The sequence below is a fragment of the Aristolochia californica genome, unplaced genomic scaffold (genome assembly GCF_029961685.1).
Source record: "Aristolochia californica isolate CCGP_79_NKW_82.1479 unplaced genomic scaffold, dmAriCali1.0.hap1 SCAF_7, whole genome shotgun sequence".
In the NCBI taxonomy this organism is placed as follows: domain Eukaryota; kingdom Viridiplantae; phylum Streptophyta; class Magnoliopsida; order Piperales; family Aristolochiaceae; genus Aristolochia; species Aristolochia californica.
This window is the reverse complement of record NW_027182268.1, coordinates 40,732,245-40,756,199: the sequence shown is the minus strand read 5'-3', so window position 1 is coordinate 40,756,199 and position 23,955 is coordinate 40,732,245. Positions and strand designations below refer to the sequence as shown.

Genomic DNA, 23,955 nt, shown 5'->3' with positions numbered 1-23,955 from the left:
GTTGACACCCCCCTAAAGGGAAAAATAATGCACTAAGAGTTACATATAACAATGAATAACCTGTACATGCAAGTACATGATACAGCTAGAGTATTTTGGAAATATTGTCTCATGTATGAACATAATATGGTGGGAATGTGGACGTTTTCATTTTTCCTACTCACCGCTTGCCCTTCCCAATTATTAATTTTCATGCGAGGTCTGCTCGATTCAAGCAAAATATGAAGAAGATGATGATGTATCTGCCAGAACCTGCACGTCAACAATAAGTGTCAGAGGGTACTCAATGAAAGCGCAGTTCACTTATCAGGGAAAAAGTTTTTTAAGTCCAGTGGACTAAAGGTCATCAAATATGCTTGACAATTTAATATGACAAAAATACTTCAAGGCGACCTGCTATAAACCTAACTAATAGGCACTTCTTGCAAAAACATACCTCAAGCTGCTCTTCAGTAAAACAATCCTTTTGAAAATTCCAGGTATCAGCATGTGTGCGACGGAATTCTGCTACTGATTTCATCACTGTAGATCTTACAGGTGAAGGCTCGCTAATGAACCAAGCAAGCAAGGTTACATGATCAGGCAGCCAGCTGAGACAAGACCGTTAAAATTTAGATACATGACTGAGAGAGGATCTACAAACTAATTACGCAAAACCACCCTCTCTTTTGGGAACACAAACCTGGGCATGTCATACGGAACAGACAACGCAGATGCTGCCAAAGCAAGAACTGCACCATGTACGGAAGATAAAGACTGACCCGAATTCTTGTTTCTGCGCCATCAGTTTTTAATCTCTTATCATCACAATATATAAATTGAAGATCCAACAAAATTTGATTTTTGTTATGTACCTCTCGTCCACAAGACATACACAACTAGCTACCCACAAATAGGGTTAGACATGGATGAAAATGAATTTTAAGTGCACAGAATGTTTGAATTAAAGCCGAGAGTAGGTTCTCCACCTTATGAGTAATAAAACAAGCACTCGTGTCTTTTAGAGAAACACACTAGTTACTATATCTAATAGATTACAATTTTGAGTTGTTATTTTTATACAAAATTCAGCTAATTAAAAGACAAAGGTAAAAGATTACCTGAATCTTCTTGTCTTTTGGATTGAGTTTGCCACTCTAAATGCTCTTTCACGAAAATCTGTGGCTACAACTCCATCTGCACCCTTCAACAAACTCGCTAGAACAGCTGCAGCGTGTTCCCTCACCTGAAGCAGTAACATTCTTCAGAGAAACACTGTGTGCTAAATAGTAAGATTGTTTTCGGACCCTTCTTTTTAGTTTGAGATATTACTTAGAACAAGCCAATAAACAGCACAAACCCTTTTTGTTCATAAAATGAACAATTTAAGATACTATTTAAAAAAAGAATGATCTTTCTAGGATATCATTTTGTAAAAAGAAGTATTTCTTTGCACTTGTAATTACAGAAGGGACTCAAAAGTGGTACTCTCACGGGCTAAGGGGTGGAGATTTAATCAGCGATTCCGACAACTCAGGGAGATCGCTTTTGGTTATGTGATCTCATATTATTAAATAGGGAAATTTTGTTGCAGATCAACTAGCAAGTGTAACCTTTCTGAATGTTGATTAGCCAAGCCATGGCATTATAGTTGCCACCTTAGGAGGTTTTTCTTTTTAACAAATTTCTGCCACTAAAAAAATCTTAAGTGTTGAACGCGTGAAGATGCACAAAACTATGAAATCCCACAAATTCTTCTTTCCATCAATAAACCTTTAGGGACTGTTTGGAACCCCATCGAAAAGAAAAGAAAATAAAAGAAAAGAAAATGAGAATTTGCCCATTATTATTCCCAAAAAAAATTAGTGAAAAGTAGAATTTGATCATTATCTCATTTTTACTAACTATTTTTGGGAATAATAATGGTCAAATTCTCATTTCATTTTCTTTTCTTTTCTTTTCTAGGGGTTCCAAACAAACTCTTATTGGATCAAGAAAATAGAGAGAGAAAAGAAAATGAGGGTGATTCAACAAATGGATCTGGGCAATTTTGAATGGATTCAAGCTATTTATAAAGATTTCTCTACTCTTTGTGATCATTGAAAATGATCCAGCAAATGTAATCGGTTGGATGAAAGGAACTATGCCACCACTTGGAAGACTTGCCTAATATTTGAAAAAAAAATACAGATCTTTATTCTTTCTCTCTCTCTATCTCATTCACCATTCAGAAAAAATAAAAATTAATTGTATGGCGGCATTGTCAAAGTAGTTCCGTCCACTCTTGTAGGCAATAGCTTTCCGCACCTAACAGATCGGTCTGTTAGGTGTATTGGCTAGCCGCTGTCATGGTATCAGAGCTGGGCACGCCACGTCCCGCGTTCGAATCCCGTGAAAGGCGGTCAAGAATGGGCGGAGTGGGTGTCAGAGTGGTTCCGTCCACTCTTGTAGGCGATAGTTTTCCGCACCTAACAGATCGGTCTGTTGGGTTGTATTGGCTAGCCACTGTCAGGCACACCCCTAGAGAAGCTAATAATATTTCAGATTCTCTTGCCAAAGGTGTTGGCTTCAAACCCCATATAGGTGTTGGAGACACCCTCTCATTCATTCAACATTCAGAAAAAATAAAAATAAATTGAATGGTGGCACACCCCTAGAGAAGCTAATAATATTTCAGATTCTCTTGCCAAAGGTGGTGGCTCCCAACCCCTTATAGGTGTTGGAGACACCCTCTCAACAGGATAAGGGTTGTGATTTATCATTATACCATGATCCATAAGTTACAGTGTCAAACAATGGCATGGGATAGCATGTGCCTGTACATTAGAAGGAAGAAAAAGTGCTTGCATCAGGGGAAATGTGTAACCTTTTCCAAGCAAGACAAGAAAGAAGGCTGGAACTTATCTAGGGTTTGGCCAGAAGACACAAATACACAAAGAGATGACAAAAATGAGTTAGGGTTCCAGCTCCCCTACTCAACGACAAATTTCTCATTAAATAATTTTTCATTACATTAGTCTTTTACCCTAATTCCTATACACTAACTATTCAACCCTTCAACACACCCTATTACCCTCTTTGTCCAACAAAATATATCAATCTCTCCTCAGTTAAAGGCACTAAGGGGCTAGTCTTATTCGGTAATAGATTGGCACTAGGGGGCTAATTAGGGGTGACACTAAGCTGACTTGCAAGTCGATCTGGCTTTGGTTTTTATCCAACCTTGAGCTCTAAGTCAAGCTAGTTTGCCAATACGAGTCGAAACCAATCAAGGCATAGCTCAGCTTGGTGGCTCATGAACCAACTCAAAACTACAGTCTTTCACCCAAATGCCATGGTTAAATAAAAGAAACTTAAACCCTAACCTATCATTCGCTCAAACCTCAAGTAACTTCAAGAAGGTACTCTTTGTCTCTTCCCTCCATTCTTTTTCCCTCTCTTCTTCTTGTAGAAAAGGATGGCAGTGCCCCTCTAGGTCCAAAAAGCAGGGAGGATCACACCCTTCCTCGCATTCTCTTATCTGTCAAAACATTGTTCCAACAAAGAGAAAGGTGTAACCCTCCCCCTTTCTACAAGGGGAGAAATGGTGACACCCCTCATTTCTATCGAATCTTAGGAGGGATAACCCCCCCCCCCCCCAACAAACTCAAAGAGAAGGGGATGATCACACCTTTGGCCTGGTGGTTAAGACACGAGCATAGCTCAGGCCGATCAACTTGTTTTAACCCTTAATGCTAAGTGTGATTGTTTTTCATATAAATGCATGTATTTATGCACACATACATGTGTGTGTATCGAAACTGACTAGGAGAGGTGACTGGGACCAATTGAAAGCAGGTCATTGGGCCTTGACCATCCATTAACCCAGGTGCACACTTAGTAAATTCCTTTTTTTTTTGGCCTTCACCAGAGTAAAATACACACTTTCATCAGGTAAATCTTTTTTTTTTCTTTTTTAATTTCAGAAGTTGCTACTTTTGAGGACAGCGACATGAAGTAAAACTTTCAATCTAAGCATCAAATGTTTGATCTCAAGAAAAAACTCTTTCAGTAATTATGCACCAAAAAGGGTCCCACAGATGAATCAATATTGTCTACAAAAAGGTTAAGTCAAGTCCATAGTTTCCCTCCAGAATTGCAGCTAATATGGACACTTATGGCTACCAGTGACAATGCAACACAACGGAAGAAAGGGATTTACATGTCGTGGAAGCTAGAAAGATCCAGAGAGAGAAGAATCAATAGGAGAGGTGGACGCCAAATACTATAGATGGGGATGATGTCAGTTGGTCTTGATCAAAGTGTGTTTAACACAATTTTTAGCCTCCAAGAGAACAATACATAAAAAGAGGGGAGCAGAGTAAATCTATTTTTTAAGTTTTAAATGACCAGAAATCCTTCCACTAAAAATTCATGAAAGAAGTCATTTATCAAAACCTTACCTCAACTTGGGTGTCTACAAGAAGCTTCTCAACTGTTTCCCAGATCTGTTGCTTCTCCATGTTTGAGAGGATGAAAGTATGCCTATTATATAAAAGGTATAACTATTAGAAATAGATTTAAGCTGTATAATCATCTTAGACTTTGACCTTGGTCTATGATGAACCATTGAAAGAGCAGAAAATTAAGGTTATCCTAGAAGCATAAGTAGCATATAGCCTTTATATGTACAAATATAAAGTATTAGTTAAAAGCCAAAACCAAGCAGACATAATCCACAAACTGAGATACTCTACAGTCCCACGATCTTTAGGTACACCACATTCATCTACATTACTGGAACAGACCATATATAGCAGAACAGGTGTGGGAATCTGACAAAGCTTCAGGTTTAGATGAGCATTAAGAGAACATTACCCATCAGAGAAATTAGAAAATTCAGATAATGTAAAAATACAAGAAAAGATATCAAATGCCCACAGAAATCATATGAAGCCAAAAACTATCTGATAAGGGAGTTCTTGTGGTAGTATGGTGAGCTTCTTACCTATACATAAATGTTCGTAGGTATGTCAAAGTCGTAAATCTAGTTCGCCAGTTAGGATCATTGGCAGAAGAAAGAAGCACTGAAACGGCCCTTTGTAGATGGGGCTGTGGAATAATCCTCCATTTGAATAACTCAAAAGCTGCCTTGGCCAACAATGACAGATCCTTATATGATATTTCCTGAAAACAACAGAAGCTTCCTTCAGTTTTCAAGGTGATCTTATGAATAAATTCCTAGCATAAATCATCATGGTTAAGATCAAAGCCTGATCCCAATAATGTTGGGGTGTAACACCTTTTCCTCGACTCCAAATAATCATACAAAAGTGAACTAAAAGTATTTTAGAATAATTTGAAACATACCAGATATAAAGGAAAAGGGTTGGTAGTTTAAGATGCATTGCCAGATTATCTAGTTCCATAAGAATTGAGCCATGTTTTGATAAAGATTCACTATTTAGAAGTCCTAATACTGAATAAGTTCAAAGAAGTTTGATAATGTCCCCTCCACTTAAAAGCCAATGTTATCAATGGGAAACCACAACATGTGCAAATCTTAAGTTCATTGAGTAACAGAATTGTTTTGATACAGACCTTCATCTGTATCTATTTAGTTCAAAGAAATTTAAAAAACTTAACAAGATTTTCAATGTAAAACTGAGAAAATGAAGTAAAAATGGCTAAGCAAATATTATAAATTTTTGTTAGAATCTGAAAATCAGAAGCAAAGAGAAAGAAATCACTTTACAACAAAAAGTTTTACTGTGAAAGAAGTTTCCAATGAGTAGCACAGCTCTAAATTGTGCTAATTTACGAACCTGTAATGAAAAAACTGGATACAGAAGACCAACAATGAGGTCTAATAAGTGTGAAGACCTCCCTGACTTCAACGATGATATAATAAAATGGAACATCTGCACTTGCAAAATACTTTTCAGAGTAAATACCATTAGAAAAATCAGTGGGATGTTATCTATTTAAAAAAAAACACGAAAAAGAAATATATGGAAATTGTACCGTTTCCATCCACCGAATATCCTGTAACTGATTACTTGAGAAACCATTTTCATAGTTTAAATCAGCCGAAGGCTCTGCAGCATCTGATTGATTAATGTTTAGGATATTAACAGCTGCTTCAGAAGCTCGTTCTATCAGAAGATAGTTCCATCCTCCGATATCCTTTGGCAGACAGTTACTGTTTTCTGCCCATTTATGTGAAAGCAACAGGCGCATATTTGAGCACAAGACGGAAAGAGTTACACCAATGGCTTCCCTTACCTGCCGCATAGTATCAATTAGTGACTGGATAAATGACCCAAGAGGTTACAAAAATTATATACTTTGTGAGTCAAATTGATTATCCTTAGTTGACTGATAAATACAAAATAATTCTATCAGGCTTGATCAGTAGAAGAGTGCAAGATAGAAGAGAAAGATTTTAAGGATCTCATAGCAACAAAATGAAACTTCTATTTCAATAATAGAATAAATCAGTAGGATCTTGCTCTTTAGGCATCTTAGCTAGTAGCCTTTGACATTTTATGAGGACATGATTTTTACTTCCCATTGCTTTTCCTCTTTTAATGAAATCAATTGATAAATCATCATCTTGTAATCACTCTTGAGGCCATCAGCAGAGTAATCATTGAAATCCTTACCAGTTTTAACTTTGTGATGAGGACACTCAACATACCTGTGCAGATGAATGCATCATATTGTCAAGCAGTTCTTGCAGAAGCTTTTCATGAAACTGCACCTCGGTGATTGGCATACTCGGAGGGGAGACTTCAATAAGTGCAACTGAAAGAAAAGCATACCTCTTAGCGACTACATTAGTAGCAACAAGTTCAGGCAAAGGCTTGACCAGGCAATCCAAAATTCTTTGCCTCAGGAGAGGAACCTTTTTCCCATATTTCCCTTTCCCAGTAACAGCATATCGGATGCAAGCTGCCCATTCAGGAATGGAATCAACAGATGGGGCTAGAATGATCATCTCCAGTTGATTCATTATCCAGTTGTCCCAGGCCTCTAGAAGTCCATTTATATCAGAATGAAGTACACCAGCCAAAGCTTCAGCAGCTACACACTGCTTTGATCTCTCTTTTGAACCCGAAAACTCCTCTAATGTTTTATGAAGCACAGATAGAACTTGTATGCCACATTCTTGTATCAGTCGCTTAAAGATCCGTGCAAAGTTTGAATAGAAAGTGTCACGTCCCAACAAAGAGATCCAACTGGGTGTGCGTGGCCATGAAGCTGAGAAATCAAAATAGAAATTTGTAATAGACTTGTCTGCCAAGCTCTGGAAGGATGACATCCCACGATTTCCTCTAGAGGATGTGTTCTCAGTATCTGTGATTATATGGACATGAGAAAGACTATTCAGAGTTTCAGCAAAAAATCCCTCCTCCTGAAATACTTTACTCAAAACTTCTTCAAGAGAAGAGTTGGCAAAGTTTTGAACATCCCCAGCAAATTGTCCATCCTTTTGATTCGAAAGACGGTGTGGTGATTCATGCAACAGGATGTTTAGTGCCGAGATTGCAAGCATCCTTGTCTGAGGAAGTTGACTTTTCAAACTCTTTAGGAAGTGTCCTGCTAATTGTAAACACAATCATAAATGAAGCAACAGCAGTTGAAGTTCATAACAGGTAAAGCAATCTTAAAATAGTCCTGATGGTGCATGACAATTTTTTTAGTTTTAGTTAGCAAGTTATTAACAGATCTCAGTAAAAGAGGTAAGAAACATAAAGTCACTAGGACTACATTTGTGCAGTTAACCAATTAAATATCTATAATAAGAACTGACCGGCAGTTTCACCAAGAATCCTGGAAGGTGAGTTTGAATGACTCCTAGAAGCCATGGTTAGCAATAGCAATACTCTGTTAGCCATCAGATTGTACCTGAAAAATAGGAACCATTCTAACTTCCGGGTGCATCATATAAGAAGGCATGTTGATAAGACATTGATATATACAAAAAACAACTTTGTTTCATAAAGAAACTTCCAAAGATCTTCATCATACAGAGGAAGCATGAAAGGAAACAAGTACAATAGGCAATATATAAAATACTTGAAAAATAAAAGATAAAGAAGAATTACCGCCAATGTATGCCAGAACTATCAAAGCTCTTAGAACCAATCTGAGAAACTAACTCCAGAAATGCTGGCCTATCAGACAGACCATCAGATGTTCTAAACAACCTTCTTGATATTCCAGCAAAGTAGATGTTGTACTTGATGAAAAGCTGTCGATATCAAATGGATCTCAATCATGACAACAAATAAAGGTCCAAACACTTCCCATCAATAAAATAATTACCTCATTGATAGCTTTCTGGACCTGCAAAGACTCATGATGGGAACTGCAGAAACATGAGAGAAATAAATGCCCATCTCACAAGAAGATCGATGGCTGACAGATTGTTAAACAAATTCAAATGCATTTCCCAAAAAAGGTTACCTTGAGAGAATACCCAAAAGGAATGAAGAGAAGGCTTCCAGATCCTTCAACATGAGTATCAAATATATTGTCAGAAAAACAGAAGCCATTCTTTCAAATTTTCAACAAGTAAATCTCACTTTTTTTTTTTTTGGATAAAGATGAGAAATTGTATTAAGAAAGAGAGACCCTTAAGGTAAGAGGATGTCACTTGGCTAGCATACCGTGGTCAAATGCCTAAGGACTATTTGTGTTGCAAGGACACTACAGGAACCAAGGACTGCATGGTCAGGAGCATTTGGATTACCCAAGCTCTCAGTAAGAGTGAGAACACACTTAGAAATCAGAAATGGCCAACGTCTGAGCATCTTTAGAAGTGATTTTCCAGCAAGCCTGAAGATGTACTTAATTAAGTAAAATTGATGAGGATACAAAAGAAAAAACCTGAAAAACATCTAGATGAAGGCATTCTCTCATAACCACTAAAGCCATGAAGAATCAGAAGATCCCCAAAATTGAGCAACAAACAACTTGAATAAAAAGCCAAGAACAAGCAATTGTTTTGTCAATGTCCATGTAAAATACACCAATATTGGCTGTTGAAAGAGGAACGCTGTTTGAACACAGTATAAACCTTCAGCCATTTTAAGAGAGATTAAGAGATAGGACTCACGAGCGAACAGTCTCATAATTGTGCTGAGAGAGCTTTAGAAGATTGTCCATCAAAAGAACAACATGCTTTGAAGGAGCCAACTTGGCATTTGTGCGGTATATGTGATACAATGCTTGTGATGATCTCCATGTATTATGCATGTATGTCTTGTCAACAAGTGCCCACCTAGGCCTGAAAAGAGAGGAGGCTGGAAGTTGCAATAGACTGTAAAACAGCAGAAACTTTTAACGAGTTCAACCCACACTGCAGCTTAGCAGAAGAAGAGATTGACCTTCTCTTTCCCCGACCATGCATGGAAAGAATAAAATTTGTTGGAGGCTCTATTATGGCTGCAGATTCCAATCTCCATGCCTGCCTGTGGTTGGACCAGTCATCATACTCCAAGTTTCCTACATAATAGTTATCAAAAGATGGATTATATCTCAAACCATATACAGCAACTTATTTTTTTTATAAAGGTGTGTATATCGCAATTTTTCACTCCCAAAGTCCTTACCAAAGTTCCCTAAAGCATCCATTATACGAATGACGAGTATCAGAAGAATGCTATCATCTGATCTTTGCTCTAGTAAATATCTGCCAAGTATAAGCACACAGTGAAATTTAGTAAATAAAGGACAGTAAATGATAAACTCTATAAGAAAGAAATAATATTTGGTACACATTACTTGCAAGCAGTATGAATAGTCTCGGCAGCTTTTTCTCTAAGTTCTGAGGTACCAACAGCAGCCCCAGATGCTCCAGCAATAATAAAAGGATCATAACCCAAACCATCACAGGACGGCTGAAAATCAGGTAAGCATGATAGAACGCCTTGTACTGAAGAGTTAATCCGCAGCAAGGTCACTTTCAGGTGCTCCTTCTCACATCCTAGACAGTAAATTGTAGCATATGGAATTCAAAGTACTAGTTATCATGTTTAGGAATATTACCACTCTGAAAACACCGGATCAATGAAGTCCCACATTATAGTGATAGAGATTGTTACTTACCAGGTTCAGTATGAATTTTGTCCTTGCAAATCCGTAGAAGATCACACAGAGCTGATTCAAAGTGCAACTCCAAAAGTTCATTAGCAAACAACATCTCTTCATCACTAGGAATATGCCACCTGGGTCCCAAGGAAAGCATACTGCTTAGATTGTCTTTTGTGCTAACCCATTCCTCCAATGCAGTTGCTAAAGGATGACATGACAGACACCTGGGCATCACACAAGAGAATGTTAAACAAAATTCCGTTATACTGGAATTCTACCATTGCTTAGAGATTCCCAGACTATGAATTTCTGATTTACAGAGCACAAAGTTGATATGCTCTTTGCAATTACTGATCCCAAAAACCGAGAGAGAGAGAGAGAGAGAGTAATGGAACTCCTCTTCCCTTTGAAAAGGTTTGGAGTTCAAGAAGTCTAAGAAGAAAAAATCAGATCTTCTAAGAAGTCTAGGCTTCCTGTTTTTCTGGAAATAGAATTCTAGGACTCTGAATCCCACACACAAAAACAGCCTACAGGAAAGAAAAGGTTACAACAAAAGGAACTAAGTCATCCCATACCTGTACTGCTCGACGGGGTAATAAAGGACCATGCTACCAAGAAGTGATCGAAGCAAATGGTCAGTAGCACCATTAACCTATCAGGCAGTAAACAAATCTTCAACAGCCAGTAATATTGAAGCCACTGGAGAAAGTAAAATCTCATACAAGAAAAAGAAACACTCAAGGCAACTGATAACCTTCCACGATGGTGCTTCAAATCCTGAAGCTATTGCTTCTTTTAATTGATCCTTGCAACGAAGTACTGCTGGACCAGCATAACTGATGGCAACAGATAATATCTTCAGTTGATAATCCACTGCCGTCTCAAGAGCTGGTGAAAGTGTTGCCTGCAACAGCAATTCCATCCTGATTTTAAGAGTTCCCATGAAAGATGTGTAGCTCACAAAGTTTTAAGTACGAGGGAAAGACAGAACCTTTGTTGTAAATGATGCATCAAGAAATCCTCTTCCACCAAAGCCTGAGACAGGGGTTCCTCTTAAAGAGGAGATAATGGAGATCAAAATGGGCTCAAGAAGGTGCACGACAGACTCCTCTGGGTTGGAGTGAACACATGCACAACAAAGAAGCCCAACCTCAGCAATAGCTCCAGGAAGAATATTTGCTTTGACAAATTTAGAGATCTTTCTCAATGCCTGAAGATGGTTAACAAAGTAAAGATCAAGAACATAAACTTATTATTGTTCAAAACCTGCATCTAGTAAAAGAAATTAAGGTACAAACCTGATTATACAAAGGTTTGGACAATTTCCCCAGTAATATCTCCAACATGCAAAAATAGTAAGGACCATCTTCAACAAGGAAAGTTCCTGATGTAGCTGATGAGGGGATGCCTTCATTTCTACAGCAGCAATTAATCAATCAAAGTTACTTTCCAAATAAAGAAAAAAAGAAAGAGAAACTCTTTTGACCATAAAGTCCAACAGAGATGTTAAAAGAAAAGTGCAGAAATAAAACAAAGACTATGATGCCATCACTTACAAAACACCACTGGGCTCCAAGTGTTGAAGCAAAGAAAATAGGCGACAAAAGAATTCATCAAGCCACTCAGAAAAATTTATAGTTGAAAGAAATGCAGGCTGACTTTTGTTATCATCTAAGACAGATAACTGCAACACAGAAACATAACAGATTGGGTAAAACCAAGTCTCAAGAAAAGTAAGCCTGTTTAACAAAAGTGCATAGGACCTACATTGGAGAAAATGGATGCAATCAATTGCATGGATGCCAGCGTCTTAGGAGGGTCATTTGCATCCATACCAAGCAATGCATTGGATAAAGAACTCATAAGAAGATCAATGAAGACATCTGTACTGCCAATAGACTCTGAAATTGCCGACAAGGGAGCAAGAGAAGAAAAAAGTAGTGCACGTCCAGCAAATGCCACCGATGTGACAGCAGTCTTCAATTGGTGGGTGGCAGTCATCTGAGTAAGCAAAAAAATACCCATAGGAATACGGACAAGAATGAATTACAAAAATGCAGTTTTTTGCTGTGGAACTGTAAAAAATGACTAATTCTAAATCTGAATAAGATAGAAACAGACCGTCATCAACACATCCAAGGCAATAAGAAATAGTTACAAAAATACTCACCGTTTCCAAGGCTAGATGGAATCTGGATGAGATAAATGGAAGCACAACAGATGGCTCCACATATGCCAAAATGGATGTAACGGCGGCAACAGTCTCAGAAAGAGATCCATTTTTGCTGTACTGACCACGATCAATTAACTTGATGACCACTTTAACAAAAGCAGACCTCTCTGATTTTCCCAAATGCAACTCTGACCCTCTACTCACATCCTTTTTCCTAATTTAAGATGGTTTCAGCAGAAAGCAGATTCCATTCATTATTTAGACAAAAAAAAAGGAACTTAAATTCCTGTAACTGATATAAATTTCTTACTGTTGCTCACGTTGAAGGCGTTTCTGGAAGAAAATCAGCAAGTAACGCAAGAATCTCTCAAGTGAATAAGTCCAGCGACCACCATTTGATGGATGATAATATCTACAGCAATTAGACATGACAGCAGTGAGAAGCCAGAAAGAAGTTCCTCATCAAAATGAACCTGAGATGTGAAACATACGGCTCTAAGAGGTCAATCATTTTCTCAAAGTATTCTTGTGCCAAACTTCCAGGTTTTAACAGATAAACCTGTTAACATTTCCAAGTAAAGGAGATGGATTATAAATCAAAATTTTAAAAAATTTCAGGTTTTGCATTAAAGAGAATGTACTCAAGGGAAATGTAGAGACATGTCATATGACAGATTAAACCACCCAATCAATCATAATAATTTCAAAGGACAAGAAAGCAAGTATCTTCCTCACAATAGATTTGGCTATAGCTTTAGCTGGTGTAACCACTTTGCTGGAAAATAAGAACTTTGTATTTTTTGGAACATCCAAAGAATAGGGGTATGTCCCATTTCCACTTCCAACAGGAACCTGCAATAACCAGAAGGTACTCCATCAACTTAAAATCCAGTATATTCAAGGTTAGAACCCAATATTTCTGCATTACTTTCGTAGATATTGAACATTGTAAACAATCAACTTTCTATCAGAAATCTTAGCATAAATTTAGAAACGGTATGTATTTAGTTTTGATATGATGCCTCCTTCCTAAATAACAAGCATAAGTTAGGAGGTGTCCCTACAACTACAAAAATCAGAGGAATGTTTCTTAAGAGAATACCATACCAGAAAGGAGTGCAAAAAAGACAGCAGAAACCAGAGACCCAGACGGATTTTAGAAAGCATCAATGTTAATCAAGTTAAAAACATGAGTCTATTAACAGCAGCAAACTCGCCATCACCATAAACAGAGTTAACAGTCACATGAAATGCAAAGCCATAGCCATAAAGTCCCCAATGTCATGAAACAAATAGGGAAACATACACATTTTTGTTGTGTAGGTCGGCTAGACAAGTAAGAAATTTAAGGAATAGCCACATGTCATGCATGTTTCAACAATTTAAGAAGGAAAAGTTTAAACGCACTTCAAACATGTTTAAGTATCGAGTAAAGAGCACCGACAAGACTTGCTCCCAGTTAATGAAACTGTAGCTTTTTATACACTGCGCGATAACAGCAGTCCATTGAATGTCCCAAAATTGGCAATTTGGTATTGAATTCCATAGCTCCAGACAATGTTCAATCCAATCTCTGTTATGCCAAAACAGCGATACAGAAAAATGAGCAAACAATCGATTATTTCATAAAAGAACAGAAAACTCTTTGTAAATGGTCGTATATCCATACTGTGAATAAAAATCCTTGTTTTCCATGTTTGTGGGAAGAAATAGGTTCACAAATCCAGAACCTTCAAACGACGAGTTGTGCCATGGATTCTCCAGCAGGGCTCTGCAAATCAGCACAATTAAATAAAGCAAAATACTGAATTTATCAAATGTTGAAAGGTTATTCTTGTAGGTAATGGATTCGGAGAGTGAAAAATCTTTAAAAGGCTTAAGGTTGAAATGAAAACATACAGAACCACATGCAGATATAGAGTGAGAACTGAGTGCTGCATGCAGGCAAATAACTTTACTGACAAAACAGCACATTATCCCAGAACAAGATATATAAGTATAAATGACACAAGAGGCATAGAAAAATGCACTATTATAATTCCTATGATATGAAAACTGCTGCATTCTTGCTATAGCTAAGATCTGATTGGGATAGCTGAAGAAGCTGGACAAAAAATCAGTGAATAGTATGACAAACATCTTACAGAGGCAAATAAACAGAAGATCTACATTGATGTCTAAAAATGCTAAACCGTGTCACAAATAATCAAGAGTCTGTATGCAATCAGTGGAGATTTATAGCAGGAACAATAATTCAGAAAAGTTTAAAATATCAGAAAAGGGAAAAATCAAAAAACATATCTTGGCTGTTGGAAGTAAGCTACGAATAAATTCCATATGAAATGTCATGTTAAAGGTAATTTTATTTAGCTGCTTATTTCAGCCCTTTGTCAAGGGCATTCTTGTCATATTTAATTTTTGGGATAATTATAAATAGAAGACATGGAGGGGGCATGCATCACTTTTTGCCCTAACTCCATCTTCAGTCACTCTTCTTTCTTCTCATACCTCTCTCTTCTCAACTCATGCTTCTCTTCTTTTCTCCCTAAAATTTCTTCTCCTTCTTTCTTCCTCTAACACAAGGAAAGAGCCTCTCAAGGTTTTAAAGGCATGAACCCTAGAATCTAACATGATATGAGAGCAAAGATTCTAAGGTTCATACCGTCACTGCTCTATGCTTGTTTTTTGGTGCACAGAGAGGCTGTGCATGGCATGGCATAATTTACAGAAGTTCTGAGTTAAATTTCTGGCTTTACCTTCTTGCTGAGGTATAGATTCTCTTTCCTTCTTCTCAGGGTCATGCTTAGAGTTTATGCATCAGCAACTTTGTTTTTTTTTAGAACTAAGCAGTACTTCATGAAATTAATACATGTTAATTTATCTCGATACAATCTGCACTTTCTTTTTCGGTGTCAAACCTTACAAAGTGTTACAATTCATAGCAGCAGCAGAGGAGTCTTAGAAAATCTTCCCGACAGCTCTCTGAGTGTTGATTCTTTGAAGGAAGATAAGAAAAAAAGAAAAAGAAAAACACAAACCTGCAGTCCCATACATCGCAGATTATTGTTTATTTTTCCTTTTTTTCTTTTTTGCTGCTGCTACCATAGGTTGAGTTCCTCAGTTTTCATGGTTGAAGTAATTTTTATTTCCGTTGAGTGAGAAAACATCCCATGCTGAGGCTTCAGCACTATTCAGCAACTCTCCACCGGGTGTCAGCACTATTCAGAAAATCTTCACCAGGCTTCAGCACTATTCCTCCCATGCTGAGGCCTATGGCACCACTAGAGCCATTGGAAGACTCACCAATCGAGGTACCCTCTGAGGCTATTACTCCTCTGGCTAACCAACCTCCTGTGTTTGTGGACACTCCTGAGGTTAGTGATTCTCCTAGTTCACCTATTGTTTTTGGGTCACAGTACGATGATAGACTTGTTGTCATTCATAAATCCTCTCGTGCCTGCACCAAACAGTCATCCACCTCTCACTCTATTTCCATTTTTTTCTACTTACAAGTTTTCTTCCACTTGTTACTCCTTTCTTATTCTTTATGCCTATTCCGCAGTCATATGAAGATGCTCTTCAACATCCAGGGTGGAAAGCTGCTATCGAAGAAGAGATAGCAGCCATATATACAAATCAGACTTGGGAACTCACCCCCTTGCCACCAAATAAGTAGTAGGTGGGTGTTCACCATCAAACACAATCTGGATAGCAACATTGTGAGACTTGAAGCATGATTGGTGGCAAAGGGCTGTACACAATCTTATTGTGTGTATTATGTGGAAACCTTCTCTCCAATTGCTATGTTTAACTCAGTACTCATTCTTATTTCTCCTGCTGCAAACTTCAAATAGTCTTTTTATCAATTAAATATGAAGAATGTCTTCTTAATGCCACAACCACCTGGATTTTTTGTTGAGGGAGAGAAGGTGTGCAGATTCAAGAAATCTATTTATGGGCTCAAACAGTCACTGAGGGCCTAGTTTCACAAGTTCAATGTTGTTAGTATACATTTTGGTTTTGAGGGGTGTGCAGTTGCTCACTCTGTGTTTGTGAACCATACTAATGTGGGGGTGATTATTATGGCAGTCTATATAGATGCTATTATGAAATGACTTAGATGCCATTCAAGCAATCAAGTTAGGCTTATGCAAAAAAATTTAGACCAAAGACCTTGGGTTACTGAAATATTTGCTTGAGATTGAAATCTTATAATCTAGACACGATATAATTTTGTCACCAAGAAAATATGTACTAGACTTGTTGGAAGAGACAAGTATGCTTGGATGTCAACCAATGGACACCCTTATGGATACGAATGTGAAATTATGTGCGAGCACAAATCATGATGTGAAGATTGCTTGCAACTCTATTGCAACAATCAAGTTACTATTCACATTGCATCCAATCCGATTTTCTATGAAAGAATGAAGTAGATAGAGATAGATTGTCTCTTCATTCTAGAGAAGCAGTAAGCTGGAATTATTAGTATGAATATGTACCTTCAAAAAATCAAATTGTTGATATATTTACAAAGGCAATGACAGCCGCTCCTCTCAGTGATATGTGTTCCAAGTTGGATATTTATAATGTTTATGCACTAGCTTGAGGGGGAGTGTTAGAAGTAAGCTAGAATAAATTTCATATGTAATGTCTTGTTAAAGGTAGTTTTATTCAGCTTCTTATTTCAGCCCCTTGTCAAGGGTATTCTTGTCATATATAATTCTTGGGATGATTATAAATAGGAGACATGGAGGGGGCGAGCATCACTTTCACTCTTCTTTCTTCTCCTTATACGTCTCTTCTCAACTCACACATTTCTTCTTTTCTCCCTAAAATTTCTTCTTGTCCTTTCTTCCTCCAACACAAAAGTAAGGAAAGAGCATCTCAAGGTTTTAAAGGCATGAACCCTAGAATCTAATATTGGCAATAGAGAGAGAGAAAGATGTATAGCAATGAACTTGAAGAGTATTCTCCACAAAGATCTAGATTTTGGTCCAGGTAGATTTTTTTGGCCAGGTATGCTACAAAATATTGAATGACTGAAGAACATTGTAAAATTTTCATGTCTTCCTCAAAAGTTTTAAAAGTTACCCTGGTGAGATTTTAACCCGAGGCCTCACACAGGTAGTAACAGTGGTATGAGTAACACACCAGAGGTATACTAAATACTAAACAAGGGGCGGGCGAGGGGGGAGGTGGGGAAGAATTACTCCTTTTAACCCCTCAGTATAGATCAAATTTGGGTTCAAGCCTCAAATAATTAGGACAATTAAAATGAAAGGGGAGAATAAGAGAGTCTTGAACAGGATCAAATAAACTCCCCCTGCTTAAAAACAATGTTTTAGTCCATGTCCAAGCCCAAAGCAACACGAGACTTTGTCCACAATTTCTCTCACTTCCAATGAACTAGCCTAAACATGGAGCATATGTACTATTGAGATAATTTGTCTTTCAATCAACATGCATGGACTTATCAGTTTTTATATTTACTTTGTTGTTTATGTATTTAGAATAAATTATCTATGAGTTGAATGTGAGAGGAGTAATTTAGTCCTTGTACTTTCACAGAATTGAAGCTATATGGGAAGGGGGTCAATCTCAAACCTAATTGTTTCTTCTCCCTTTCTACGGCAATCCTCTCTCCTCTCTCCTCTCTATTCTCTTCTTCTTCAATTTCTCTTTTCTCCAATCACATAGTCCTCGAATTCTCAAGCACAATTATCACCCAAGGTAAAAATAGCTCTGCTCCCCCAAAGCCATCTCCTCCACATTTTTTAGGAAGTGGAAGACCTCATTGGTCCTCTCAACATAGCCTAGCATCAGGTTTCCTGCTCATAATGAGCATTTGACAAGGTAAGGGTTCATCTTGTCAATACCATCGCCGTTGAACCTGCTCAAGAGCCTTGTCGCTCCTTAGTTGTTTTGCCTTGTTTTTTGTGTTTTCATTTAGTTTCTTTTCTTATGATGAAACTTTAGGCACATACCGTGTTTAGGCATGGCCTTTGTTCCCCCCCTCATAAAAGTCTCTTGCTATTCAAAAACAAATATCCTCAAAGTCCACATATACAATCACAGACTAAACTTTTTACCTACTACTACTCCTCTCATGTGCAAGCCTAAAAAAACAACCAGCCCAAGATGTGGCAAACATACACCCATGGCCCACATAGAAGACATATGCAGACCAATCAACCGAAAAGAAACGGCTTGGACTCGCTTTGATATCATATCAAATCTCTCAATGAAAGATCAGGTAGAGAAAAAAAAATTCATAGAACTAGCAGTTAAAGAGCACAAAAGAGAAAAGAGAGGAAAGGGTTTTAAGCACATATCAGGAACAAGTACAATAACACCAGTGGGCAAATAAACTACAAATTCAGACTCATGAATCATCTAACCGAAATACCCCTGATATACAAAATTAATTCCAACTTGTCAAACATCACAGATGTTTTGCATTAAAAAATAAAGAATACATGAGAGAGAAGGATTGAGCCCCAAAACTCAATGAAAGATTCATAAGATTTATTAAATCAAAAGAGAGTTTCAAAAAATCAATGTTCAACCTCTTGATTAAATGAAATATTTGTCTAGAACAATATAATAAATTTTCAAGAAACAGACTACCAAAAAAAAATGTAATTACCGGAATTCAGACCATATCTCAGAGGCAGAGCCTGCTGGGAAGAATTTCTTGCAAGACTGAACAAGAGATGTCACGGCTTCAAAATGACTTTGCCTCAACCTCCAGCCCTCTGGTCCTGTATTTCTAATCACAAAATAAAAACAAACTTCTTAAAACTGTATCAATAAATTATCAGTTTAATGATTAGCAAGATGCAAAGTCTGCTTATACAGACAAGTTACAGTATAAGGTCTGTCCTTTAAGAATCCAAGCGAGACATAAAAGTAGCAATCATTGCAAGCACAGGGTAGCCAAAAGCCCATGAACGTAGATGAAGTGAATAGGTTGAAGAGCACACAGCAAATAATTTTTTTCCATGACTGTTAATCAAACATATCAACTTTGTTCGGATTTAGCAAACTCCTCAGAGGCAGAACTAACGGCATTGCTCCAAGGTTTAAAGCAGTATAAGCTCAAATATCCAGTCCCAGTCCTAGTAGAAGGTGAGTCAGCTATAGTTATTAGCTGGATGAAGGAAAGTCCGAGTTACTTTCATATCTTATGAACTTCTTTAGTTGTATCATGGCAGCATACTCTCCGAACTGCAAATAATATCGTGTATGCTCTCACCAAGGAAGGTGACTCCAAACCCTCTTTGTGGGATGGAAGCTCATTACCTATTGCAGCTTAAGCTTCATTTTTCTTATAAGTAATAAAAGCAGTTCTCTGGCACATTGATCTCCAACATGAGTAAACAATTGGCTATAGGATCAAGAAAATGATCCATGTCATTCCAGGAATACTCTAATGAATTCAAAGGGAAATGCTACAAGGTGAAACCAATCTTAGCCACAAATAGCCACAGTAGTGAAAGTGCACAGCATTGAGCAAACTCTACTTGGTATAGATGCTAAAAATGCTTCTCTTTTACCTTTGACTTGATAAGATTTAAAAGAAAAGAAGTTACCAGAAAAGAGGGATTTTTGGTGACAAATAAGAAAATCTGACAAAGAAACAGTCATGAACCATGCAATAACAGCTAATCACCTTTTGAAGTGAGTATGCATCAAGGTGTCATACAAAGGTCGCCAAGGAACTCTCACGGACAGTTTTTTGCCATGCTTCTTCAATAATTTGACTAAGAGATTCCCCCATCTAACCTAATCAGCATAGAGGAAATTTGGTATGACAACTAAATTAATAACGTACAGGAGTACACAGCACAGAGTCAATTGCAAATCATAAAAAAAAAAGGATAAGGAAAAATAGTTGTGAATGAAATAATGAACAAAATTATTAAATACTATTACCTGCGCATAAAGTTTTTCTTGTGATGCGTTAAACACTTCTAACCCAAGTTCCACAAGTTCGGCCACATTTTCCAAATCAACTTCACTTTTGGCTCTGATAAAACTGATGAAAGAAAAAAGTAAGTTCAGTTTCAAGTATGGCAATGATCACATCAACTTAACCACCCATTTCTTTCCCAGGATTCTCACCTGCCAGCTGGGCTGTGACAGTTGAGGTATCAAGACAATCAAAACATGATTCAAAAGATAATACACTAGATATTACACAAGTTCTACTGTATCTAGAAATCTGTAAAGAAAAGCAGTTGAAAAGCTCTATATTAGCTGCACAAATACAAGTAAAAGGCTATAAATAGGCTGAAATAAAAAATGATGAGAACCACCAGAACAACATTCGCTGTTTTGAAGCACTATGGTCTCTCAGATGACACAGTCCACATGTATTCCAAATATTTCAGCCCATTCACAAAGTTGTTAACAAGTACTTTGATTATTCTATAATGCTTCACTTTCACCTTCTAAACATACCGCTAAAACAGTCCTCTTTCTCTAAGACATAGCTAGTAAGCACTTCTGTTTCTTCTTTCATGCTCCCTTCTCCTCCATGCTCTCCTCCATGTCATTCATTCATTCTTGCCTTCATTAACCTTTTACTGTATTTTCTCTTTTCTTTTTTATTGCCACTTCTTTTTGGAGTAGGACTAATAGAAACCGCAGATTCTCAAGACAAGGTAAGACCAACATAAGAAACTTTTCTTTTCTTTTTTTGTCTTCGAAAATGCAATTTGATGTAAAACAATATACTGCTTTGTCTAGATTTGACAGAATGGAAAATCATAAAAGAAAAAAAAATCTTATTCTAACAGCAGCTGAAACAGACGTTAACTATATTGAAGCTAAAATTACAAATTGAAATGGCAAAAAAAAGTAGACAAAAAAAAAAGAGTTCTTAACCACTATGATATGTAGTTGAGCAACGGCTACAACTGTCTGTCAATGGCGTTCGTTCAATTCTTTTAAATAAAAAAGGAAAAAGAAATGTTCCGTGTTAATTTGATTAACTCAAAATCAGCCGAAGATTGTCTGCAAGTGTAAACCAGACTCGAACATAAGCCGGTCAAGCTTAGAAAGAGCAAATTAGAATAAAGGTACACTAATAAAAAAGAAAAGAGGTGAAATGTTCTTCAATCCAAATGAGTAGAGCATTGATTTGAACACACAAAAACAACAATTCTCCTACGAACTAACTCGAAATATGACAGAATTCAGCAAAAAAACTATGTTCCCCCAATTCAACCTTTCCTTTGGAAAGAAATGAAGTAGATAGAACCATCAGTGATCCCATAAGACACCAATAAAGCAGAAATTAATCTTTAACTACATCAAAGTTCCAAAGGTAACTATTCACGAAGAAAATTAAAAAAAAAAAGTCTTCGAACGAAATCAAATGATAATATTCGTCGGTTAGAATAACGATCAATCTCTCACGCAGGTAAAGAAATGATACTAGCTCGAGCCACAACGTCATTGACTTTAACATAAATGAAAAGAAATGGAAAATTATGGATGCAAATAACATTAAGACACTAGGATACTCGAATTCGGCAACCAATATGATGGAGTCACAAGACAAAAACGAGACATACAGGTCAATCACGGAAATCCATTTAAGAGTCGCGTAAACGGATTCAGGATCGTCCTTCCGCCATGATTCCTTCACCGATTTCACGATTGAAGCAAACGAATCCTTCTCTCGCTTCGTTTGTTCTGCCACAGGAGGCGGAAGCCACGCATTGTAGAGATGCATTTTTTTTCGGAGAGGCAACTCTGCTGTTTACCCTGCTGCTCACCAGTGGTATTTATACATAGCTCGTATCTTTGGGCTGAAGAAATAGAAGACCGATGACCGGGAAAAGGCAGTTCGTTTGCCGTAAAGTCAGCGATTCGAGCAGCCGTGGATTCCTGTCACCGGAGCTTGACTTTTCCAAATAACCATCCGATCCGGTTCAGATCCTGTCCCCAAGTAATCCGACGGGTAAGATCTCGTCTCCGGGGGAAATGTGGGCCACGCGAAGAATCGGACAGCGTTTTAAACTTCCAACATGAGGTTTGGAGCAGTAATAAAGAGTCACGTGGCCAAACGCACGCCGGGAAACATTCGTTCATTTCTCTGTTGGTGAATTTGCTGGACCGAAGAGAGGAACTGTAAAAGGTGTTTATTTACTGCCAGATGGTTAAGATTACGTACAGTCAGCAATGGACCATTCGCATTACAACGAGTATGAGTTGCCAGCCTGCCACATAGGAGTCTTCCGGAGAAAAAATCTTACTGTTAAATTTTTAAGTTCAAATTTTTTTTAAAAAAATCCACTTTTTATGACGTTTCATTTTTATCATTGGGAGAGGATTTCTCATTTTAAGGTTTTAAATATCTATATTGTCAAAATATTTAATAATATAATAAAAATAAATATAAACCTTTATTTAATAATTCTTATACAACTTTAGAACCTTTAAGGTTCCTTATTCCAATTGTTTTTTTTTCTTTAAATGACAAACTATGTAAATAGAGTTGTGTTTGGTAATAAGAAAATTGAGATAAATAAAAGAAAGGGAAAAGGAAGAGAATGAGAAAAAAAATGAATCTTGTCTTTCTCTTATTTGAATGCATATAAAAAAGAAAAAAATGTAGTTTCTTTTTTTTAAGAAGCGTAGCTTCTCTTGTTTGGATTCAGAAAAAAAAATAAGATAAATTAATAATTTTTTTAAATAAATATATAAAAACTATAATAATACTCCTCATGCATGTTAATACACTCTAAAAGTGAAAGTGAATTCACTTTCACTAGGCAAAACGTGTTCGTGTGCATTTTTACAGGAGGGTGAAAGTGAATTTCCTAGGTACTTTACTTTCACTCGTTTTTAAGAGAAACAAGTGAAGTGAAATCCTTTTCCCCTGTGATTTCACTTTGAGGCGTGGCTCTCTTTCTTGCACACTCTCACCTTGCTTTCTCGCATTTGCTCTTTCTTCCTTTCGATACTTTTCATTGCGTACATTAACACAAAAAAAAATATTTTTCTTTCACTTTTACCTTCACTAAGTAATTCACACACTCTTTTTTTTTTTTTTGCAACAACATTTAAAACTCGAATCTTGAAGGAAAAACAATATCACAATATATTGAAGACTTTGATCCCAACTTGACTAGAAAATAACCCTTGGATACATCCACATGAGTCAAACTCATATAAGTTCCATCTATAGAATCTCAAAGAACCATGTCTAGCCTTCTTGGGTGAAGTAGCAACTTGATGTTCAAGAAAATCTCCTTTATGGAGGTTGTTGGGCAAAACTAAAGTTATAGTTTGACGGGGCTTTTTATGCAAACATGTGACTGTTAAGAAAAATCGATGATGACAATAAAGTAATCACGCACGATACAAATTTTACGTGGTTTGACAAATTGCCTATATCCACGGGAGCTATAGAGAATTTTATTAAAATGGAAGAATCAAAATACAATAGGAAAGCTTCTCAGTTACAGCAATAGCATCGTCCCATTGTCTCTCACAGCAACGACACTGTCTATTCCGTATCTGAGTCCCGAGCTTACTCTATTTTTCGCTCCCTCTCTGTAAGTCCCAAAGAAAAATCGACAGAAATGAAAGGCCCTTCATTTATTTGATTGAGTGCAGCACACGCAACAGAGAAAATAAGAATGGTCCTCCGAGTCCCATGGGCCCACCTCTCTGACAATGGCCCATATGCTCGAGTGTTGTGGACC

General features: G+C 37.2%; 1 protein-coding gene across 2 annotated transcripts; it reads right to left on the bottom strand.

Annotated features, from left to right (window-relative positions):
- Position 1: 1 nt before the first annotated feature.
- Positions 2-21,983, bottom strand: LOC137937881 (proteasome activator subunit 4). Of its 2 annotated transcripts, XM_068783064.1 has the most exons (35): positions 21,817-21,983; positions 20,171-20,273; positions 19,908-20,020; positions 18,882-19,004; positions 13,902-14,003; positions 13,640-13,805; positions 12,968-13,084; positions 12,724-12,791; positions 12,543-12,644; positions 12,230-12,446; positions 11,827-12,060; positions 11,616-11,743; positions 11,358-11,475; positions 11,051-11,269; positions 10,814-10,963; positions 10,635-10,711; positions 10,075-10,283; positions 9,751-9,952; positions 9,579-9,658; positions 9,354-9,471; positions 9,083-9,253; positions 8,634-8,802; positions 8,431-8,474; positions 8,290-8,332; positions 8,070-8,215; positions 7,775-7,869; positions 6,659-7,560; positions 5,983-6,243; positions 5,784-5,879; positions 4,967-5,145; positions 4,422-4,503; positions 1,101-1,225; positions 683-775; positions 437-590; positions 2-252 (listed from the first exon to the last, which is right to left on the bottom strand). In XM_068783064.1, the coding sequence occupies exons 1-35, from the start codon at positions 21,975-21,977 to the stop codon at positions 211-213; spliced, it is 5,409 nt and encodes a 1,802-aa protein (XP_068639165.1). In that variant the 5' UTR covers positions 21,978-21,983; the 3' UTR covers positions 2-210. The 2 variants fall into 2 exon arrangements, with proteins under 2 accessions (XP_068639165.1, XP_068639166.1); XM_068783065.1 differs by lacking the exon at positions 21,817-21,983 and having other exon boundaries at positions 19,908-20,015; positions 20,171-20,251.
- Between the last annotated feature and the right edge of the window lie 1,972 nt (positions 21,984-23,955).

Bases quoted from the DNA above. Each gene is read 5' to 3' on its own strand.
- LOC137937881 (XM_068783064.1), bottom strand. From the start codon at position 21,977: ATGCATCTCTACAATGCGTGGCTTCCGCCTCCTGTGGCAGAACAAACG. The intron at 14,004-18,881 runs GTAATTACATTT...GCTGATTTGCAG, and splicing joins GAGATATGGTCTGAATTCCG to AGCCCTGCTGGAGAATCCAT. The intron at 5,880-5,982 runs GTACAATTTCCA...TTGCAAGTGCAG, and splicing joins ATATTCGGTGGATGGAAACG to ATGTTCCATTTTATTATATC.